Here is a 22,325-nt window from a genome sequence, read left to right on the forward strand (position 1 = left end):
TTAGGAGTACAGCTCTGTCCTTTCCGCTTTCAATATTCCCCAGTTCTTCTCATTCCTCAGAAATGTATTACAGTTCATCCCTCCTCCTGTGTGCATTTTTCCAGTGAATATTTTGTTCACCATCTGTTCATTATTCTAACTCCCTTTTTTTAATGAATCTTTCTCTTTACTATCTACTGTCAGAATCTCCTTTCAGTGCACTGCTGCATATTAATATTTTCTTCAGAGAGTCACAGTGTTTACAGAGCAGGGCAGGAATAATTTGTTTCCAGATGGCATTGGTATGACTGCACATGACATTACTGTAGTCCTTTCTTAGCACCTTGTACCACAGAGTTGGCAAGTGCAGAGCAAAGAAGTTATGTAGTGCCTAATCAGGGGCCAAGAGAAACCCAACTTGAAAGCATATATTTAGAGAATGTAAGAGGTTGTATTCACCCTGCGTTGTAAATCTGTAAGGCTTCAGTAAAATTATGCCAGAAATGAACTTGGGCTAATGAGTTACAGCATGGCAARGCAGTGCTTAGGACCTGAAAAATCTCTACAAAAATTTGAAAGTGTAAAAACTAATTGTGTTGAGATTGTTCACTGATAAGGAAATTATGTGCTTTCAAAGCCTATTCAGCAAGTCTCTTCCTGCTGAGACAATTAGTTTGTTCTCATTTCCTACTTACCATGACTAACCACCTCTCTCTGTGCTCAGCTGTTCTTTTCTCATCCTTTGTGCTTTGCTGTCCTGAACCCAAACCTGAATGGATTTTAGTGGTGCTCTTGCACTTTTTGACTTCAGATCAGGAGATCTGATACCATAATGAATTGTTCTCCAAATCTTAACTGTGTGTGTGATGCATGTGAGTTCTCTAACAGAAGAAATAAYGGTTCAGTTACTGGGCACAAGGTGTGGTATCTGAAAGCGTAAAACCTCGGAAACTTTCTCTTCTAGTTTYCTTTCTGTGGTGCYGATCAAAGCATAGTCTTTCACTACRTTAAACTTTCTGGGACGTAGGTGGCACCTGAAGGGGCTGAGGTTTTCAGTGCTCCGTTCATCTCATCTAATTCATACTGGACTCAGCAAAGTGCTGTTCTTCAAAGGAGCAAGAAGATGATGTGTGCTCCTTTTGGGATGCTTGATTTTTCTACTGGCAATTGCTTCTGGTAAGTTCTTTGGTTGCCCYACTACTGGCAGAGCCCCTGTTCCTTTCATCACCAATCCCAGCTGCATCCAATCCCTCTGGCAGAGCAGGATAAGTTGTCCAGGCCCATTCTGAGCATTGGAGGCTAGTAAGGTGCCACCTTTCCCCCAGACTAAAATTCACTGWAGGAAAAATGAGATAATTTAAAACTCACTTTGTTTCTTGTGTCCTTTGCTGGTGTTATGAATTTCTGTGTGTTGCCATCTGGGTGATGAGGATTTGTGACATCCTTATTGACTCCTGTCTTTGTTTTCATTTCAGAGTGCCTGCTGGGGTGCGTGCAGAAGAATGGCTGCGGCAGAACCACTGACCGCTTTCTCTCGGTGGTACCTCTATGCCATTCATGGTTATTTCTGTGAGGTGATGTTCACAGCTGCCTGGGAGTTTGTGGTCAACTTTAACTGGAAGTTCCCAGGTGTTACCAGTGTGTGGGCACTCTTCATTTATGGCACCTCCATCCTCATTGTGGAGAAGATGTATCTGTATCTCAAGGACAAGTGTAACATTTTAGTGCGCTGCCTCATTTACACTCTTTGGACATACCTCTGGGAGTTCACCACTGGCCTCATTCTACGCCAGTTCAATGCCTGCCCATGGGACTATTCCCAGTTTGATTTTGACTTCATGGGCCTGATCACCCTGGAGTATGCCATCCCATGGTTTTGTGCTTCTTTCATCATGGAGCAGCTGGTGATCAGAAACACCCTGCGCTTACGATTTGATGAGACTGCTGAGCCAGGGGCCCCGACTGTCCCTGTTGCCTTGGCCAACGGCCATGTGAAGACTGATTGAGTAGTGACTCAGAGCCGCTCTTAGCAATCTGAGAGAGCCTAGACCTCTGCTACAGACTGTCARCTCTGGCTTTGAGGTACTGCTCTTTCCTGTATGATAAGATTCATAAACCCCCTTTTTTCTAATGGGGGTGTGCATGGGATATACCAGAAAAAAAAATGGAACCAATAGATTTTTCTATGGATTTTACTCTTTGGGCTCCAAGGACCAATGTCAGCTACTTGTTAGTTAGGTCATTTCTGATTTTAACTTATTACTGATGAAAGCAGTTCTTTTGCTTACACTTATGTGGAGAAAGAAGAAAAAAATACTACAGTGGAAATGCATACAAAAAGAGAAAAAACAGTTAGTGGATGAACATGGATACGCCACCTAAGTTAGTGATTGGCTTACTCCATTAGGCAATATTCAGGTGCTTGCTTGCAACCAATACCTCCCATGGGACCTGAGATGCTGCAGGAACAAGGAAAGTCCATCTGCTGTTGAGAAGAACCTAAGACTGGCAGTCTGCTGGGGAGGTAGATGGTGTTCCCCTTTTGAGGTCCCCTTGGCCTCCCCCCCAGGTTCTTTATTGCACCACAATATATTCTGGTGCTGGACATCTTGATGAATTTATACAAATCTTGTACTTTTTGAAGTATCAGTCCTGATACTCACTACAGAATTTTTTTTTTTTTTTCAATAAAGGCCTTTTTTGCCGAGTGAATTTTACCATAATCTCTGCAATCTCAATCTTGGCAAAAGGAACAAGGAATAGCATATGTCTTCCCATCACCTGTATCCCCTCAAAGCAGAACTTGCCTGAAGGGCTGCTCCAGATTCTGACTCCCATCCCAACTGTGCAAAATCTATAGAGACTGTGCCCACCACAAGGGTTTTCTGCCTTTCTTCCCAGGGATTCCTCTGTTTCTGGTGACATTGCTGACTTAGTCTGGCTGTAACCCCTTGTACTTGACCAAAGGTCAAAAATCTTTGTGTGGCTAAGGCAGTATCCAGGATTCGGAGCCCTCTGGGATTGAGTGTCAGCTTCCTTTAGCATCAGCAGGTCTTAGCCCACTTCTGCCCAGTGTTCTTCTCAGAGTATCCAGAGCAGGGTTTTATTTTTTCCTTCTCAAATTCTATTTTATGTAACTACAGCAAGCCTTTGTCATAACGCTGATTGGAGGCAGCAAGGGTTATGTCACACCACCTGATACAGGGAGGCACATTGTAAAAGAAAGTTTCTAAAGAGCACTTCTTCATGCTCTCTCTGGCTGAGGCTGCGGTTAGGGTGTGAATGCAGCCCGTAGCTCGAGGGTGAGGAAATGCTGTGGCTGCATTTTAGAGAGATCTGTGCTGGGGACAGTTTGAAATTTAATCCATTTGGGAACACTCTCAGAACACAGAGTAAGCTGTAATGGAGAATAAGGGCTTGATACTGGCAGCCGCAGATTAATTATTTGCTTTGGGAAATCTTGGCTGTTGGAGTTAGCAACAAACATGGAGTATCCAGCTGTCGGACATATCTCACTCCTAACAGGTTTTATGAGGAGGTTTGCTGTAATTGCCCTCTAGGACCAGATAAATTTTAGGGGTTCTTTCACCAAAGTCAACAGAGGTGAATTTGGCTTGCAATGCAAATCTGTTTGCGTGATTGTAGAATTCCACTCTTGCGTCAGAAATGTGTTTGTCCATGTTGGTCCTCTACTTCCAGTGGGGTGCACTCAGCTGTGAACCTACTTCTTGCCCTGGAGCATCATTCCAGAGAGAAAAAGTACTTCTGGCTGTATGAGGGGAACTGTTGGTTGGTTCTGCTCTTACGAGGGCAGTGTTAATCCTTTTTGTATCATAGAGTGCAATTATTTTATTCCTCCTTTCCCCTTCCCACATGACATCCGTTGCTGGCAATGGACACGTGAAAACTCTGGCRTCAAGGAGTTAATCAAATCTGCCCTGGGGTATGCAATGTCTTCTGAAGCACCCAGAATACTTAGGTGGGTATTTAGAGTTCCTTTTTTATAGCTCATTAAATTAAAAGAGAACAAACACTGAACAGATTTTTTTTCTTTTGTTTTTTTTTCCATACTGTGATGCCAGTATTATGAAATCAGAGAAATAGCATGTTGTTTGTGAACCTTGATGGTCTCAGGGGTTTAGACCCAGGCAAAATAGTCACCTGTCATTGTACATGAAGGGTGGGAAAAGAGATTTGTATATGGGATAATGTAAATCAGCTCTACTGAAACAAAACAATAGTTTCAAGGTGCAGGAAAGGGTTGGGATCTCTCCATTCTGGCTCTGGTGCAAGTGAAGCAATTCTGTCAAGGTGACTAAATGCAGTGGCTGAAACTAGGCTGTCCTTTCATGGCATAGCTTGACTTTGGTGTAATGCTGCCTTCCCCACAACCCTGTRAAACCCTCAGCTTCAAAGAAACATCCTTTGGATCCCTGTTTTGTCCTTAGCTGTTAACTCCTTCTAACTTTTTAGAGCATTGTTTGGTGATGCCATGGCAGTTGTGCATGGGACCAGGGGAGTGCTGCTTGCTGTGGTAACCTGGTGCAACTGGTTGCACAGTTATATGATACCCAGGTGCTCAAGCCATGGAAGGGTTCCCAGGTGGCATCCAGTATCTTACTCCATTATCCTTATTGCCATTGTAACACTATTGTAGTCTGTTTTCTGCTGATGTCTGACAAATACCACCCAGATACTGCATCTTCACAGAGTTGTAATTTACACCCAGAAGTGCACTTTACTTGCAGCTTGCACACCAGGAACAGAATGGAACCCAACAAATACTTAAATCGATTCAAAGAATCCCCTGCACAACTCGTGCTGTCACAGGGGCTTCTGTAATACCATGTACCTAATGCAGCAGGATTAGCAAGACTTCTCCTTTCTGAGCAATGTGGTTACAGTCAGAGCTTTGTCTTTTCTGAGAAATCTCCCTTTTTTAACACATGTGATGCTTCTTATACCGTCTTACAGGAGGAGTGCCCAGAGTCTGGTGAGACACCAAGGGTCTCACTGGCCGCTCAGCAAGGGCAAAGGAGCTGGACTGAATTAAAACGAAAAAAACGCACAAAGGCCTAACATTTGTACATGTATCTTCCTCAGTAGATTAAAGTTGCCTGTTTTGAGTTCACCAGCAATAAAAAAATTGTGATTTATCCACTTTGTCCTTACTCTGCAGCAACAAGGAGGAAGTTGCCTATTGCTGCATTTTTTTGGTATGGTGGGATATGGGCTCAAATTACCTTTGGGTTCTATTTTGCCTCCCTTGTCGTGCTTTTTACTTTTACCGTCCACCTTAAGCATCTTAAAGTACACGATAAGATAGTCTGGTGCCCTGTGTGCAAGAGTCAGTTCAAGCATTACTGTGATGTCTGTTTGTACTCCAAAGATCATGCCAGTGGGAAATAATTGATTTAAAGTAGGACTAGACTGCATTGCTCTTTGGTGTTACAATTGAGAGAAATGTGTACATATGTACCTGGTGCTGTTAAGCCTTTGGTCTGAATGAATTTTGTAATTAAAGCAGAATAATCCGATCAAGATTTTGCTTGATTAGTCCTATGAATATAAAAGGTGAAAAGTGACCAAAAGGCTTTAATTGCTTAGAGAATTGGGAAGCTGGTAACCCCAGACCTCCTGAGTTCAACAGCATTTTTCTGCTGTGACCAATTTTTGAAGCCTGCACAGAAGGAGAGGGAATTTCTTTGCTAGTGTGAACTTCTGGCCTTTCTGTACTATGAATAAAATATGAGTCACCAGTAAGATGTGTACTGAAACCAAACATTTTTCTGTTTTAGTTCATCCTGAGCCCTGAATTCATACATGTCCCTGGTTTGCAAGCCTGCTTCTTGAATACAGAGTTCTCTCTGCTTCAGTTCTTCCTGCCTGCAAACTGTGCCTGAACCACCTGACGAGGAAATGACTCTTTTCCCCTTCCTTCCTGCTCATCTGCTGCTACCACATCCCTCTGTGATCCATCCCCTGTTGCAGAAGAAAATGGCCCTCTTTTGGTGCAACCTATTCCAAATCAGAAGCCGTTCCCAACACAGCGTGTGTCTCCTTCTCCCAGGTCCTTTGGCACCTCCTTTTCTAGGCAGGCTTGCAGTGAGATCTCGGGAGTTTTGTCCCTGTTTGGCAAATGGCCTCCACTTGCATCCCATTCCTGTGTCATGAACAGCCCCTTGGGAGGAGACCTTCCCTTCCTCCCACCCTAGGCAACGATGAGTTCTAGTGCTAGCCAGGGGTTCGGCACTGCTCCAACAAAGTTTTAAATGAACAAAGGTCAGCTCAGCTTGGGCAGGGGAACACTAATTTTTAAGATCTAAGACTCTGGGCTTCAGTCTCATTAATAACAAGCCATCTAGAGGTGTGATAGTGTATTTGCACACCTGGAATGGCTTTTTTGAGAATGGCAAGGGTTTCCTCCATGTAGGGTCTGGCCACCCTCTACGCTGTCTTCTGACCACACCACCAGAGAGAAGTTACAGAGCAGGTAGAGCACACAGTGCCTGCTCTTCTTTTGGCCCCCAGGCAGTTAGTGCAGATGTCAAAGGAAGAAGTGCTGTCTTGAAGTAAGCCTATACAGGGCCTGGGAATGTGCTGGTTAATTAGTGTCTAAAGGTATCACTTCTTCAAAGACAAAGCTGCCCTTTCCTGGTGGGGTCTTCACTAGATGCAATGCAGAAATTATCTGCTGTCCCCAAAGTATGTGATTGCCTGAACTTACTCTGAAGTAGAAGAGATATTCAGAATCTCCCGTTGTCTTTATCTCTAGGAGATTCCTGAGTTGCATCTTTGTGGAAAAATAACATCATCTATAGACATGCAAGCTAGTGCCCCCTAAGCTAGTATGGGCACTAAAGCCATATAGCACTGTGTGCCTTCCTGGTAAATTAATCATGATAAGAAGCAGAATAAATTGGCCCACAGAGAGTGCTGCAATGTGGCTAAACTACTTTCAGCACCTGAGTTAGCACAAGGACCTACTCAGGTAGGTCCTTATGAAATACACCCTTAATTCCTTGGATTCCAATGGAAATGTTTTTCATGGGAAAGCTGGAGGTTAAATGAGAGAGAAAAAGTGAAATACTACTTGAACTCTATTACTGCTTATGATCTTGAGATTTTGAGCTACTTAATTGAGACTCTAGAGACCAAATGCAGGAAGGTGACTTGTCACAGCCTTGGAGCAGGTCACTGTATCATCACGTAAGTGCAGGCGGTATCGTACATAGTGTGCTGTACAATTCCTGTGCACAGCCAGGGAGAGCTTCTGCCGTTCGAGGACTGTGGTGAGTAGAGATGTTATGAGTGTTGATGTAATGATTACAGAGCAAAGACTGCTGGTGAGTCTAAATCTTCAGGAGCTGGATAGATTGGTTAAAGAGCCTCCCTGATCCCAAGACTGTGATACCTTCTGACAGAACCAGCTCTGTTATGGTCTCTGTGTTTGCAACTTCTCTGACGTCTAAAGCAGTCCRGCAGTATTTTTATTCTGACAGAATCAGACCTTTACTTGGCTCTTTATTCTGGAGTTTGAGCTGTTCATTCCTCCCTTTGTAGCCACTGGATTTTCTGCTGTAAATAGCCTTCCTTAGTTCTCAGAAAATACCAGCTTTAAATGGTAATTCCAAATGCTTGTTATCAGTTTGCATGTATGCTGCAGTCRATTTAGGACTAAAAGACCCCTAAGTATCAGGTAACACTGGTTATACCATTGTGTGGCATGCTGTCCTGGTCACTGAGTGTTGATGCTATAATGAAGAAGAAGGAGAAGGAAATGCAAGCAACTTGCTCTTTAATAAAAATTAGTAAACATATGCAGATGAGACAATCAGTATTCATTAAATATGTGAGTTGAGACAGGCATAACACTTGGCAGATTTCAGGATTTTCAAACATGGGACACACTTTTCARTGTAGAAGTTCTCTCTCCTTTGAGGTTAACGCCTTCTGCAAGATGTCTGCACTACTATCTCTGCGTGGTACTTTACCTAATATTTTGGGGGAGGTGAGAATGATAGTACTTGCCCTTCTTTTATTAGATTCCCTTGAAGGATCTGAAAGTGCTTTTCCCACACCAGTGAAATAATTCTCACATCATACCTTTGATTAGGTTGGGATTAACCCCAAATAACATCGATGGAAAGCTGATGGCAATGTCCTGACAGCTCCCAGGTGGTCTTTTCAGACCTGGGAAAAGGAGTTGAACATTTTGCCCATTCTCCAAAAATTTCCAGGTCTGAGGAGTGAAGAAGGTTCAAAAAAATGGGGAAACTGGGGAAAAGCTGCCTGATTTCCACCAACTGAAGCTRTCCTAGGAATGATTTGTGCAGCAGCATGCTGCTTCCCTTCCCTGAGCAGCTTCAGCATAGCCATCCACCACCTTTCAGACCCACAAGCTGCATGTCAGGACCTGCTTGCTCCTGAGTCGCCAGAGAGGTGCTGGGCTCTTGGGGAACCCAAGGCAGGGAGCTCTGGGACAGGAGATGGCACTGGCTCTTCAAAGGTTTCCACACACTGTTGCAGGACTGGGTCAGGCTGAACTCAGCTGGGCTGGGCGTACACCTGCCTCCCTGGGCACCATGCTGAGGCCAGCCTCTGCTACCTGTGGTTGAGATATTTTCTCCAGAGCCTGGGGTCTGGATTATCCAGYAATCTTATACCAGCACAACCCCACTGCTGTCATAGCCCAACAAGGGAGCCATGCTTGAACTGTGTGATAGCCACACAGAATGCTGTGGGGCAGAACTCACCACAATATTTGTCTCTACAGTTATCTAATATTTGTCTTCATATAGGATTGAACACATATCTTAACATCTAGTTTATATTTACATTTCCTATTCTGCCCAGCTCCTGGATCCCAGAGAAGGGATCTTTTGGTTAAGCACGTTGTTGTTGTGCCTAGTAGATCAAGGGTGCTGATGTTTCCCTGATGCTGTGGAGTTACACAGCTTTGCATTGCCATGTGCCGAGCTGACTCTGAGGGTTTTTTTTTTTGGTGATATCATCTCATAAATTATTTCCATTTGCCACTACTTAGTGTTTTACAGAAGTGTCTAGGGGTCCCTCTGTGACTCATTGTGCTGTCCCATTCGTCATCAAATACAGGCACAGCTGCTTCCCAAGGTCTTGTTTCAAGTGCATTTTGCTAGACAGAGTCTGACTTGAAGAGTTAGATGAAGCTCAGGGTTATGCCACAGTGCTGACAGGGAGCCTGGGGACAGAAAGCCTTGCTATACAGGGACAGTGATGAGMTAGTTGGCTGGGGCTCAGGAATTAGCCTACTGCACTAGGTAAGGCAGAGTGGTTTGGTAAGATGTGTTTCTTCTGCTAGCCTGGAGTAGAGAGTCTTCCCTTCTGCCTTCAAAAGGCTGTTATGAGTTCTTTATTGATCCATAAATGGGACTTTTGGTAAACTCAGCAGTCTGCCTTCAAAATGGCCTTTCCTGATTTTCAGTCAGCACCTTCTCTCATCCACAGCAACTCCTGTCCTACCTTTCCCATTTCAAAGCCTCCATGTCTCAAACACTGCACCTCTGGCATTGGTGACTGAGTATGTTTTTGTTTCCAGCACTATCCCATGTGTGGCAGTTTCCTGGAAGCAGCCAGTTACCCAGCAGCCCGGGGCAGTTACCACAACTTGTAACTGAAACCCTAGTCCCTCAGCTCTTCATCAGAGCAAGGATGTCAGCAGCCAGCTGTATGCAGTTTGCCCAAGTACCAAACTGGTGCATGAACAGACGGTTAGAGCCAATATGTAGTATGGTTTATGTTGTTCAAAATAGGACTGATTTCCCTCTGCTGCCTAAATCCCATCTTCATCAGTAGAGTATTTTTGGGTAAATATTGCTAGGGGCAACCAGCCATGTTAGAGGCTAAACTGAGGTGACCATCTGCTCTATCAGCTCACATTGTTGCAGTTACAGAAGGGCTTATCTACATCGCTGCTTCTGTTGTCAAATCACTTATCTGCTGCTGTAGCTCTTCCTATTGATTTTGCTTCTCTGTCAGCTCTTTTGGCAAGCTGTCCCTTTCTGTGCTTCACATCTACCTCAGGTCCATACTGCAATCACAGGTACCCTGAGCTTCCTCTCTAAATCCCATCTTTAGCAATTTACACAGATGGGCTGATGAGCTATAGCTTCCATTAAAGTCCACAACAGCTCCGGCTTGTCAGTGCTTTGGATGATCAGAGCAGAAAACATTATACACACATGCGTTCAGGTACAAGTATGGCGGCAAGTTAGCAATTATCATTCAATGCCTTTGCTATAACATCGTTCCTTAACTCAGCTCTGTCCCTCTCCTGAATGTCTTCATACAGTTGCACAGCTTTTACTKCCCTGTCTTCCTCATGTCTCAAATCTCTGCCTTCTTCTGAGCTTGCTGCTGTCTATCCAAAAAACTGAATTTTGCTCAGCTTCTCCAGCATCTCTTCCTGGATGTGTTACAAAGAACTTAAACTGAGTGTAGGAAGATCAAACCTCTGCTTCCCTTTTGCTTCTCACATGCTCAGTCGATCTCTCCCATACTTTCTCCCAGTAGATACATAGGGGATGCCAAGACATCATCAGCCTTCTCTTCTCCTTTTTTTTCACATGTACAWGAGATGATCTTCATTCAATTCATTAAAGTAGGCCTGAATGAAGACAGACCAGGTTTTTGTTTCCCTACGTGCTCTGTGTGTGTGGCCTTGAGGAGTCTGATGGCCACCCCATGGCTCACGTGCTCCAGTGGGGTTAATTGCTCACTGAAGTCACTCCTGGCAAATCTGGGAGGATTTGTCTGTCCTTTACATGTGGATGAGCAGAACTGAAAGGAGACATTGGAGTACCACTGACTAGTGATACTTGCATGACAGTAGTCTTCCACCACACTACAGTGTAGCTCTTTTAGCAGCTGCCAAGATAGACTTGTCTTAGTTGTGTCCCAGGTACTTCCCTGACTAGACAGCTCAGTTTAAAAATCCCATGATGTTTGAGTTAAAAGCTTCGATGGGATGTGAGCAAGCAGTAACATACAATTAACTCCACACTGCAAATCAGCCCTACAATTTGATCTCTATTCCTCTGTCTGTGTCACTTATCCATAACTCATAGGCATGATCTTAATATTCCTTACCGTGATGATTTCAGCCTCTTACCGTCTGTTTTTCATGACACCTCCATTACTGCAGCACTGTCCATACACAGTGCATAGCCATGAAGGGCTATACTCACAAGCCTGACTTTTGCCTATGTTTCATAGCCTAAGTGACTCAGTTTAATAGCTTCCCAAATCTTTTTGAATAGCTTCTCAGAAGCTTTCAGCGGTGCCTAATATTATCTCTATTGACTGGGCGCAGGATTGCAGTTACCTGGAGAGGGCTGTATGTCTCTTCCTAACATCTTTTTCTCACTATATCAGCTCCCCCACACCCCTGCAGTGCCCATCACTGCTCCCTGTTCTTCCATATTAAGTTCAAGCTCTTTATGATCACCAGATCTGCTCTTCTTTATTTGACTGGCCTTTATGTCTTACTATYTTGTCTCTGTCCTCTGAGGTCTCTCCATTGTGCTAATACTGATGTCCTGTGTGCCTGTTTCATGTTACTCATTCTGTACATATGTCATTTTTCTTCAGTTGATCTGCCAGAACATACCCTTCTCCTCATTTCAGTCTGTCTTGCTAGCCCAACAAAACCCAGCAAATTAAATCATCTGTGTATCTATTTCACATATTTATAAATGAGATACTAATCCCTGCATAGTGAAAGGGTCATATGTACAAAAGGGGAAATGAGGACACTAACATTAAAGGGAGAAGTGGGGGAAGTGGAGACAGACTGTGATGGCTGGGCAGATGTCAAGGAGGGGAATTCACAGAGCTGAAAAAAATGCAGAAAACTGAAACAGCAGCAAATCAAAAGCCACATTGATGTTTTCTCCTTGCTAAGTCAGCATTTAATCTATTGCCTTTACCGCTCCCTGCACCTGCCTTTGTCTTCGGAGCAGAGACTGARTTCTCCAACTATCTCAAAACTGTACAAAGAAAAAGAAAACGGCAGAAACCCCTTTCCTCTTGTGCTAACAGAGGGTGATAATAGAGGGATAATAGACACTTTTCCTTCCCTGTCACTGTAGTGGGAAAGCTGATCTGTCAGACTGATCCATTTTCTGAAGTAACCCCCCTCAGGACTTCTTCCCAAAGGCTCTCATCTTTCTACTTGTGTGTGAGTAGGAAATCTCCTCCTGATTTCCCCAGCAGAGCTCCGGCACTATGCAGTTCCCGATGGGCAAAGGATTTGCATGTGATGTTATTACAGTGACCTCTCAAAACTCATCTCTGTTTCCCATCTGTTGTGAGCTATTACTTTCCCAGGACTCAAGCAGATGAAAAGTCTGTTGGGCACAACAGAACCTGCTCAGGCCAAAACACCAGTAAAATAACTCCACTTAAAGCAATAGAAAAATATCTTTCTGTGTCTAAGAGTTTCTTTCAATTTGTGTTTTTTTTGTTTTTTGTTTTTTTTTTTGTTTTTTGTTTTTTTTTTTTTTTTTCTTTAAAATCTCAGCAAACCTTTATAGGATTCTGTCCCGAGTGACCTGGAGATTCGTTGGTTGAGTTCCAGTCATATTTTAACACAATGCAGACAGCGGACACTTCAAGATTATGTTTGTTCATGTACATTGGGTCTCCAGGGAGATGACACATTCAGGGTAAAGGGCTTTAGGGGTCTGGCTCTATGGCCCCAGAGGAGGATTCTTCTGTTTCCAGCAAAAATCCGTGTAAAGCACAGGGCGTTCTGCCAAGCCTKGTATATGGAGTCAGCAGGAAATGCTGCTCCCAAGAGAGATTTTACCTACAACTTTGTCAGGGATAACTTTTATTATAATAATAGCAGTTGATCAAATATCCCACAGTACTACATCTTGTAGCCTGAGTATCCAGCCTGATCTTGCTCAGATGACTGTCTCCATCTGTAAAGGCAAGCAGAAATGGGTCCTTTATTATTTTTTGAATGCTGGTATCTTACTCATGGCAATCATCAGCTGTCCAGCACAGAAGATCTTGCAAGGAAGTGAATTATATCCAAGGATGCTTCASCAAAAGTCCTCATGGGAGCCTCGCTACGCACATTGACAGACCAAAGATGATCTAATTTTTTAAGAGATTTTACTCTTAAAGAGTAAAAGAACCTGCCTCTTTCTACTCTYAATTCTGCATGCCAGTTAATATATCCGCTTTAGATACTGAAAGGTTAAGATGAACTGAGTCCTACTAGAATAGGAATTTCAGATTCCACAGTCTTAGGAATCTAAACCTTGACCCTCAKAAATACTCCAGTCCTGAGCATATTAGTAAAATCAAGTATGGTCACAGGCATTCCAAGGCATCAGCACACATCTGTGGTGCTCAGAAGCCATTAGAGCATCCTCTGGCACCAGTCCTGCCCAGTTCAAGTGATGTTTTCCCAAGCTCAGGCTAGTAGCTAGACTGGACTGTTCCAATAGGTAGTGTCCATGCAGATGACCTGCTTTTAAGGGAAAGAACATACACCAGCATAGATAAGGCCTTTCCATGCCTGCTTCTGAAAAAAAAAGCAAAAAGTAGACTCCTTCGTCCAGATTAATCTCTCCATTGCTCTGCTTCTGGCATAGTCATTTACAGCTCTGCTGACTATGTGTAAACTGCTAGGAAATTACAAAGGGGAAGATTTACTCCCATTGTATGCTGAAATAAATAACAACACTGGATGAGAACCATGGGGAACATGGGCCTCAGTTATTACTAAATCCTAGCTCAGATAAAGGTACTTCTTATTTAACGGAGGGTTTTTCCTAAGGGGGGAACAAACATTAACCAAGGAAATTAGGCTTTACCTCAAATGTTGAGATCTGCACCAGAAAAAAGAGATGGTTTCAGCAGGTGCCTTCCAAAGCTRGTATAGCCCTTTGGGGCATCAGTTTAGCTGATTGCACTGCAGCTGGGCTTCAAACATGGAATGTCCCACGATCTCCCCCCAACTCCCACATGCAGACTTTACTGGTGCCAGAAATGGGTAAATGTCAGCAAGTGTTTGTGCATTGGAATGTAGAAAGTATCATTTGATAAAGCAGTAAGCATAATAGAAGCTGTGTATACATTAAAAAGCCCTTAAATAGACGACACCAATAGCCCTGTTTTCTCTCTTTATCCTGCAACAGCTGCCATGTGTTACAGCCTCAGTGTCTTGTAAGAGAATAAATTTAGCAATGAATAAAGGATGGTACAGGATGTCTGTCAGAATGTGCTTTCCTGGCACCCAACCCACACTCTTGTTAGCTTTCAGCAGCACTGCAGCAACTAGCCTCTGGACAGAGGAGAGGAAGGACACCCCCATGACATCTCCTAGAGGAACATGGGGTCTGCAGTAACTCACTGTGCTTTCCCAGGCATCAGAGTGGACAGAAAAAAATGCACTTGGGCATGATATCGGATCTAGATCTAACCTTTTTCAGGCTTGGGAGTGGGAAGTTTCTGAGGGGTATGCCAGGGACAAAGCTATTCAGAAATGATGTGATAATAAATTTTATTTTACTCATKTCATCAGTCCACCCACCTTCGTGTATATAAGCAATGTTGTTCTTGTTGGACTCCATCAATAACCACAGTTTTATGGCTAGAGGTGGTGGCAGCAATTTCTTTTTTCCCTCCTCTTTTTGTATAGGCAGAAAGAAAAACTGAGGCACTGGTAAACAAGCAAGGTCAGCAATGGGAAAAAGAGAATAAGAGAGAATTTGTGTCCATTGCAACTGATTTTTCCATTTCTTTTAAAATACGTAATTTTGTTATGTGTTGACTTTTGACAGATTGTATGAAAAAGTGCCTGTGTGTTACTCTAGGCATTTTGGGCAGAAATGTAGGAAAACTACCCAGTTAAGATCAGCAGCTAACCCATAACAAAGCTTAATCCCCAGCCAAAAGATTAATCCAACAGAAACCRAACATCTGCCCTCCTCAGGCGCTCTGAGATGGAGACAGAGGCTTTGGCTTCTGGAGTGGCTCCAGAACTGTTCTTCCATCCCTAACTCTTCCCTCATTGTAAAGCAGGGCATGTGTGTTCGCTCTCTGGTTTAGGTAAGAGACTGCGGCACGGGATAGGAGATGCCAAGCTCTCAGAAGCACAACTTCAAAACCTCAGAATGAACCATTATGGAGATCTAGTACAATAATAGCATCCTTCTGTTGCCCTGCAAAACCTTTTGCTATTTCTAGCCTTTCTCTCCCAGCAACTGGTCTCATACACAGCAGATTGAGTCTATTATCCCCGGAATAAAATAGTGTATGCTGCTTTTTTTTTTCTCTTTCCTTTTTTTTTTTTTTTTAACTGTAGCTCATTCCTGACTTCTGCTGCTTTTTAACTGTTCTAGTCCTGGCTTACAGGAAATTGAAAGCCCAAAGATTTTCTTCACATCTGATACTCATTTGCCCTCCCAGCTTCTTTTCTTTCACTGACAATTTAAAGGGAGGGGGAAGAAACAGCAAAAACCTATGTTTACAGTCCATATTTCTAATACCCCCAAAACCTGATTTTGTTCTCTTAGTCTTGCTTTATCCCCGCGTAACTTKATTCATGTCGCTGACCTTATTCTGGATCTGCACCAATGTAAAAGGGAAGTCGGGTGATATATTTAAAGAGTATTTATTTAAAACACAACATTAAGAGTTAAGATAAACAAGTCTCATGCTCATCTGCCCACTTCCCAGCCCTGCTGAGTTGTATACATTCCTGAGCTTATCATTCAAGTCTAGATATTTGAAAAGTGACCATAGATTTTGAGTCACTCAGTTTTACCAGTTTGAGACGTCTCTGTCCTGATTTTCATATGGCTCCAGATGAAGGCATGGCAGCTATGCATCCAGAGGTTGAAAAGTGTTTCAAACTGGAAGCCCATAAAATGAAGCCAGCTCAAATCAGGGGATTTTTGAAATCATTCGGCTTAAGTATCTGGATTGGTGACTCCCTACTGAGAGGTGATGATACATTTAGCTCTCAGAGGAAGGTAAATGAGAGCCAATCAAATGAAAACCTTTGGTAACATGAGCCACTGAATCCCACAGCCCAGGATACTGGGCTGTCTTTGCACATGCTGTAGCAGCACAGCAGTAATGAAAGGTAGTCACAAATGCAAGATGGCTTCACCTTCTGAGTTGAAAGGCACCTTTCCTTACAGTGCAGTTTAGCTTGTAAGGCTAGGAGTTTTTCTATTTAATGCCCCTTTGCTATTGGGCATGAAAAGCCCCAAGATTTGGGAAAACAATGTATCAAAGACTGGAGTAGATTGGACTGGACTGCGATGCTTGCTGCAGATTTCTAAGTCCATATCTTAAAGACTACTGCAACTAAAGCTYAGTTATCTGACAATTAATAGGGCCTCAATTCAGCAGAACAGCTAATCATGCATCCAGCTTCATGCTGTACAAATGTCCTATTTACTTCATATTAAGCATATGCTTAATTTGCTTCATAGTTCATTTAATATAATACGCTGCAGTGATTTTAAAAAATAGCTGCAASACTGTAAAATTGATTTGTCATAAGCAGTCAGTGTAGGGCCAGGATAATGTGATCATAGCTATGGCATCATGCCCAAACAGTGAATGGCAGAAAATCTTGCCTGGATACTCTCTATAGTAATTGAGTTTATGGTAGTGGAGTACTGGGGTGATGCTTGAATACCCTATTCCTGTGTGTTCATCCCAGTAAAATGCTTTAGAACTGCCATGTTGCAAGGTAAAAAAAATCACCAAGGGTCCACACAACTAATCCGATGTCTTCTTTCCTCTGTGGGTAAATTGTTCTATAATTATCCACTGATCTCTTGCATCTGTTTCTCAACACCATTAAGACACAGGATATTGGGCCCTTAGTCTCATTTTTGTAACTGCCAAACTCCTTGTAGGTAGAGTGGGAGAGTGAGCACCGTTCAGTTGCAGGACATGAAGATAGGTTACTCTTTCAGGGCAGAGCAGAAATTTGTAAAGCACAAAGACTCTGAATTGGTGACTCCTCTCTGCTTCCTCTGCCCAGGTTTGATGGTTTCTGCTCACCTTCATGCCACTCAGGCACCTTTGGAAACAGTTCAGCAATATCTTTTGGGAAGGATAGTGGAGTTAGGACTGTGAGAACATCTGGAATGGTTTCCTTTGTAGTCTCAGCAATAGAGATCTCATTCATTGTTTTTAAAAAAAAGTAGCATGAGAAGCATGCAGGAGCCAAAGGTCCCAGACTGAAATAATTCATAGAATGAAATGTTCCAGGGTTTGTTTGCTTGCTGGTTTTTGTGTTTGTTGTTTGAAATGAGAGTTACTGGGCTCAGTTCAGCTGCTGGGCAATCAGAGTGATTAATCTGTAACATCAAAAAGTGGAGGACTCTGTTCCAAAAACCAAGGCACTGCTGATTTGGAACATGCTTCTTGGGCTGTGCACTGAATAAAAATATTCACATTTTGATTTTTTGGCATTGTAGATGAATGATTTTGTCTCTTTTTCTAGGGCAACATCTTTTTTAGCAATTGCACAGAAATGAGTATCTGGGATTTACCCTTCTCTGCTGGTATTGTCCAAGAAAAAAAGCTCACCTTCCTGTAGCATCTACCTGCTCCTGTTGTCTCTTTTCTACTCTGTAGAACTCTGTAGATGGGCTGCACCTGAAAGGAGCAGATGTCCTAATGTAGCCATTAAAAACAACTCCATAGGTGCACCACAGGTACTAATTTAAMTGGAGTCTTACTCTGTGAGTGATTACAAGGGGGTGCACAGTGTACTTTTTCTAATGATCACCGTGAGGTGCTTGGATTATTTTAGTCTAATTGCTCCTTCTCAACAGAGGCTAACAGCTGTGAAGGTTCACAGGGAGATTTGCTGGATGTGCATAGCCACAGAGAACGGGGCTAATCAAAGGGGAACCACTGAACTACAGAATCTGTTTCCATAGCTGGTCAATGTTAAACAAATCTGCTTCACAGGTTATGTCTAAATACAGCTCAGGTTTGTGATGAAGAGAGTTATGTTGCACTTTTGCCATATTTTAGCAGGAAAATGCTGCAATGRGGACCAAAGGATCACAATGGTCAGATACTGTTTTGTGCAATGCTACTATAGGCCTACCAGTTCTGCTGCTGTAAAATTTGCCATTTCATGGTCTACCTCAGCATCCCAGGGAAAGCTGCAGGAAATCTTGTGTGAGAGTGGCAAGGCCTGGTAAATACAGGCATCACTACTGGAACAGCTCCTGCACCTCAGTAAGCAGAAACTCTTGTGAAAGGCAGGCACTTGTGAAAGGCAGGATGAGGTCAGGGTTGCAGGATAAATTGGTTTTAGCACATACTAGTAAAGATCTGCTTCTGGTAACAACAACTCTACATTGATGACTGTACTGTCGCTTTGCCAGTTCATGGCCTTCTCATCTAACAGAAAGATAACAAGGAGCTATAAAAAGCCCACAGACTTGAATGACTCCTGCTGTCTCTTTAAATGAAATAGGTAAATGAACTAGGAACTAAATGAAGTGGGAAGCTGATCTTGGAGGGCAATCTGCTTAGAGGAATAGAGGCTGAAAGTGGAATAATCCCTAAGGTCTCACATTTTGTTTGCTGTATTTTGGGCAGAAAGCAAATGCATTTTTGTTTTTCAAACTTGTAATATGCAGGTGGCTCTGTCTCTCTGCCTGCAATAGCTAGGCAGTGAGGCAGCTAGTCAAGGCAGCTATTCTGCTTTACTGTACAAAGCGTAGGAGGTTCAGATTTCTTTCAAAAACACTACATTGCTGCTGAATATTTCTGAAGTGGTTTTGAGGCTGATGGATAATACTGGATAAGGATTATCCATCAGCCTCACAGCAGCATGTGCAAAGAGACAGAAAAAGGAGAAATGCCTTCTGACTGTCCTGAGAGAAAAGCTTCTTTTTCCTTAGTGTAAACGTGTAGCCACACAGGTCCTTACTAATACCTGAGAAGAATTTGTTATAATTGAATTTAATCCTTCCTGTGAAGGAGGAGAAATGTTAGCTGCCCGGTGACAAGCATTTACCTGGTCCACAGATGGTTTAGAGGAATAGCGGGATCAGGCAGAATGAGAAGATGGGCTAATCTTTTCCAAGGCTGTTGTTCTTGATCTGCTTATTACAGCCAATGATAGGGGTTAGATTGTGCTAAGTGGCATGTAGAAACAACAGAAAGTTAGTTTCCTTTCCCTATCCCCCATTCCTGGAACAGATGCAGCTGGGAAAGTCTCAAGTTGGGTGGCTTTGCTATAGCTGTGCAGGTAAGGACAATCTGAGAAAAAAAAAAAAAAAAAAAAAAAAAAAAAAAAAAGGGCATTTTTGCCCAGAGTGCAGGCCTCCTTGTGAGTTCTTTTAAGTTCCCTTTTGGAAATGGGAGGGTAATAATGGAGAGGCTACTTCACTGGAGGTCCCTTCTATGTTGTTACTGAGTAACCTTTTGGGACATCAGTCCCAGGAAAGCCTAAGCTGGCCTGCTTTCCAGCCTCAAGAGCACATGCTTTTTTGGAATGTGTTAGGCATCAAGTAGACCTCTCCAAGGAATTAGGTTATATTAGACTAATTAGACTATAGACAGTAAACATAAGGTGGGGAATGGCCCCACCTTTGGGTGGTTCTGTGCATTTTTGTGACTGAACATTGATGTTTTGCCTATGTTTGCCTGCTTCTGCATTGCTCTGAACATCTGAATTACTCTCTTGAGTCAGAGTTATTGATGTGCTCTTGTGCAGTGAACTCTCTTGGGGAGACACCTTCCTTCAACAGGAGTAGGAAAAACACTGCTATTTTTAAGGCAGAGAAAAAAAGTAATCTGCCTGAGGAGGGTAGTATCAACTGTAGTCAACCTCAAGTAATTAAGTGAATGGTCTGAAATGTTCTAGAATGTAAAACTACTAAGCTGTTGTCTGAAGGTGATCACAAAAGTCTGTCTTGGGTTAGAGGAAGAACTCATTTTGTGGATTCCTTTCCAGAAATGAAGTATTTTGCTATTATTTAAATTCTGGAGTCTCACAGACTTAACTAACTGATGAGCACTTACTCAGGTATAAACCGGTAAGTATTCCACCTTGTGCCCTTCAAATCAGATTCTGTTCCTATTGGTTGGCCCCTTAGCAAGCTAATCATCATTTTATTCTTGATTGTAATTGGTGTGTTTGATGGTAGAGCACTCTGCTTTGTGAGATTGCTTTTGTTGCTGCTGTTGTGCTTTGTCTTTCTTTAACAGCCTTGCTCCAGTGTTGCCATTTAAAGGAGCTTCTTAAATGAATGTGAATTAATGTGGTCTTAGAAAGTAATCATCTCTTGACTTTATGAATCCCTTAGACTAGAACAGAGCCCTGCTGTGTCATGCCTGACACACAATTCTATTTGGCAGGCACTCTTTCTATGTTTACAGTCTGAATGGGTAAAACCAAAAATGAGAAGGAGAACAGACACCCTGTAATTAAAGAACTTGCCCAAGGTCACAGAGTACAGGTGTAACTGTTGGCAGAGTATCCTGATTCCCTAGTGTCCAGTATCCTAGTCAAACATACAGAAGCTGTGAAGCAGTCTGCCATTCGGACACTGAACTTAGCTTGAACATGATGCATGATTATTTGCTAGAAGGTTTAAAGGTGTATCTGAATATCTGAGAAGTAAAGAGGGGAACACTCGTAACTCCACTGAGAAATGAGATAAAATCAACTTGCTGGAGAGACAACGTGTTATCGATTTTGTTTACAAATGTTCTAAGCCATCTGGTTAGTAAGATTTGCTTGACCCACTCAATGTCCCAAAACAGTTCTCTTGTCTAATTACAGATATTCTTTGTTTGTTGAAGATGAGAAGGAAGCCTATTGATCCAGAGGTGTAGGGGAAGCTCTGCTGCATTTGTGAGGAAAAAAAAAATCATCAAGGCAATGTTACTTGCTCCTGCACCTCTGGTGGGCAGGTAGAGCTCCCACTACTCCTGTACCAAGCAAGAATAGGATTAGGCCATAATAKAGTTCTGGTATAGCTATGCCCTCCTGTTTCCATTCAAACTAACCCCCAGTGACGCACCCTTTAYCTTCCGAACTTAGCCAGCTTTTCTCAGCGGGACTTACATTACTCAAGTCAACTTTTAAAGGCAAACTACACTAGGAGGAGCTCTTTCTCCATTTAATCTCCTCTCTCCTTGTTCACCCAGCTGTTTTCTAAAGCTCAGTTGATTTTTGTCTCAGCTGCTTCCTCCAGGTCCCATTCCTTAAATCCTCTGCACTTCTTTGAGATGCTAAGCTCCTTTCAGTGTACAAATGAAGCACTAATACCAGTGAGTCATTTTGATAGTATATTGTTTTTTTTTCATGATAATAAACTTCTTGCTGTTCAGTGTTTCTTGCTATCCTTCTCATGTTTGCTAGATTGGAAAAAATGGCTAGTGTTTTTCTGTTCTGTAGCTTCACTGTAGTATTTTTTTTTTTGAATGTAGATAAAAAAAAATTAGCTGTGCAGTTCACACTAGGAAAACCTTAATTAAATACCCCAGATAATGTTGGTGCATTTTTTTTTCCTGCTAGGTTCATTTCTAGGACTGTAAAGATTATGCAGATGAAAAATCATATCAATTTTTTCTACGCTTTCTAGCAAAAGAGTAAGTCAGAAAATTCACACTAGACATCAATGAAGTCATATAAACCTCATGTTTGGTGTCTAATTCTGTTACACTGTTACTGAACTACAGCTTCATCAAGGTCAGGAGGAGTTACTGACAGAGCTGGCAGCAGGCCAGAAATCTGTGAGCCCAATATTTGAAGATGAGGATCAGTACCCGAATGTTCTTTACTGACAAATTAATATACATTTAGCACTACTTATGCTGGAGACCTTCAAGTTTTTGTTATATGCAGAGGTTATGTGTACTCATCTACGGACTGCAAACATTTCTAGGGTAAAGCACTGAAGCAATCAAACGATCAGTGGCCGAATATTTAAAAGGGAGAAAACAAGGGCTAGTTTGGTAACCSAGCTTCCAAGGGCAGTGAACAGACGGGGGTCGCCTTGGTGGACTGGAGTGGGGATGTCCTGGGGGATGTGCTCGGCCTACTCCACACTAAGTGCCCCGAGCAGAAGGGCTGCAACCCTCAGCGCCTGGTATGTCTTGCCGGGAGTGACCCCTCCTCCCTGCACCAACTCCTCTCACGCGGGCCCCGCTGCAGCTCTGCCACCCCTCGCTCCTTCCTCGGCGGAGGCAGCGGCGGGGCCCTGGCTCCGGGGTCGTAACTCGTCTGGCTCATCCTGCATTCCCCTCACGCCCCTGCGCGGCCTCGCAGCTTCCTCAGACACGCCCCACCC

General features: G+C 43.0%; 1 protein-coding gene across 9 annotated transcripts in view; it reads left to right on the forward strand.

Moving 5' to 3' along the window:
• The window catches only part of TMEM229B (transmembrane protein 229B), a 29,571-nt gene extending 24,436 nt beyond the window's left edge, over positions 1-5,135 (forward strand). For 6 of the 9 annotated variants that reach the window (XM_085323365.1, XM_085323364.1, XM_085323367.1 and 3 more), the window contains one exon: positions 1,455-5,135. In XM_085323365.1, the coding sequence (XP_085179491.1) occupies positions 1,482-1,985 (504 nt within the window). In that variant the 5' untranslated portion in view covers positions 1,455-1,481 and the 3' untranslated portion in view covers positions 1,986-5,135. Of the gene's footprint in view, positions 1-792; positions 1,156-1,454 lie in introns of those variants that run through there. The other 3 variants (XR_014898053.1, XM_085323363.1, XM_085323369.1) reach the window with 3 other exon arrangements.
• The last annotated feature ends 17,190 nt before the right edge of the window (positions 5,136-22,325 follow it).

This window comes from Rhea americana, unplaced genomic scaffold (genome assembly GCF_003343005.1).
Source record: "Rhea americana isolate MKP2758 unplaced genomic scaffold, rheAme1 scaffold_84, whole genome shotgun sequence".
NCBI classification, from domain to species: Eukaryota; Metazoa; Chordata; class Aves; order Rheiformes; family Rheidae; genus Rhea; species Rhea americana.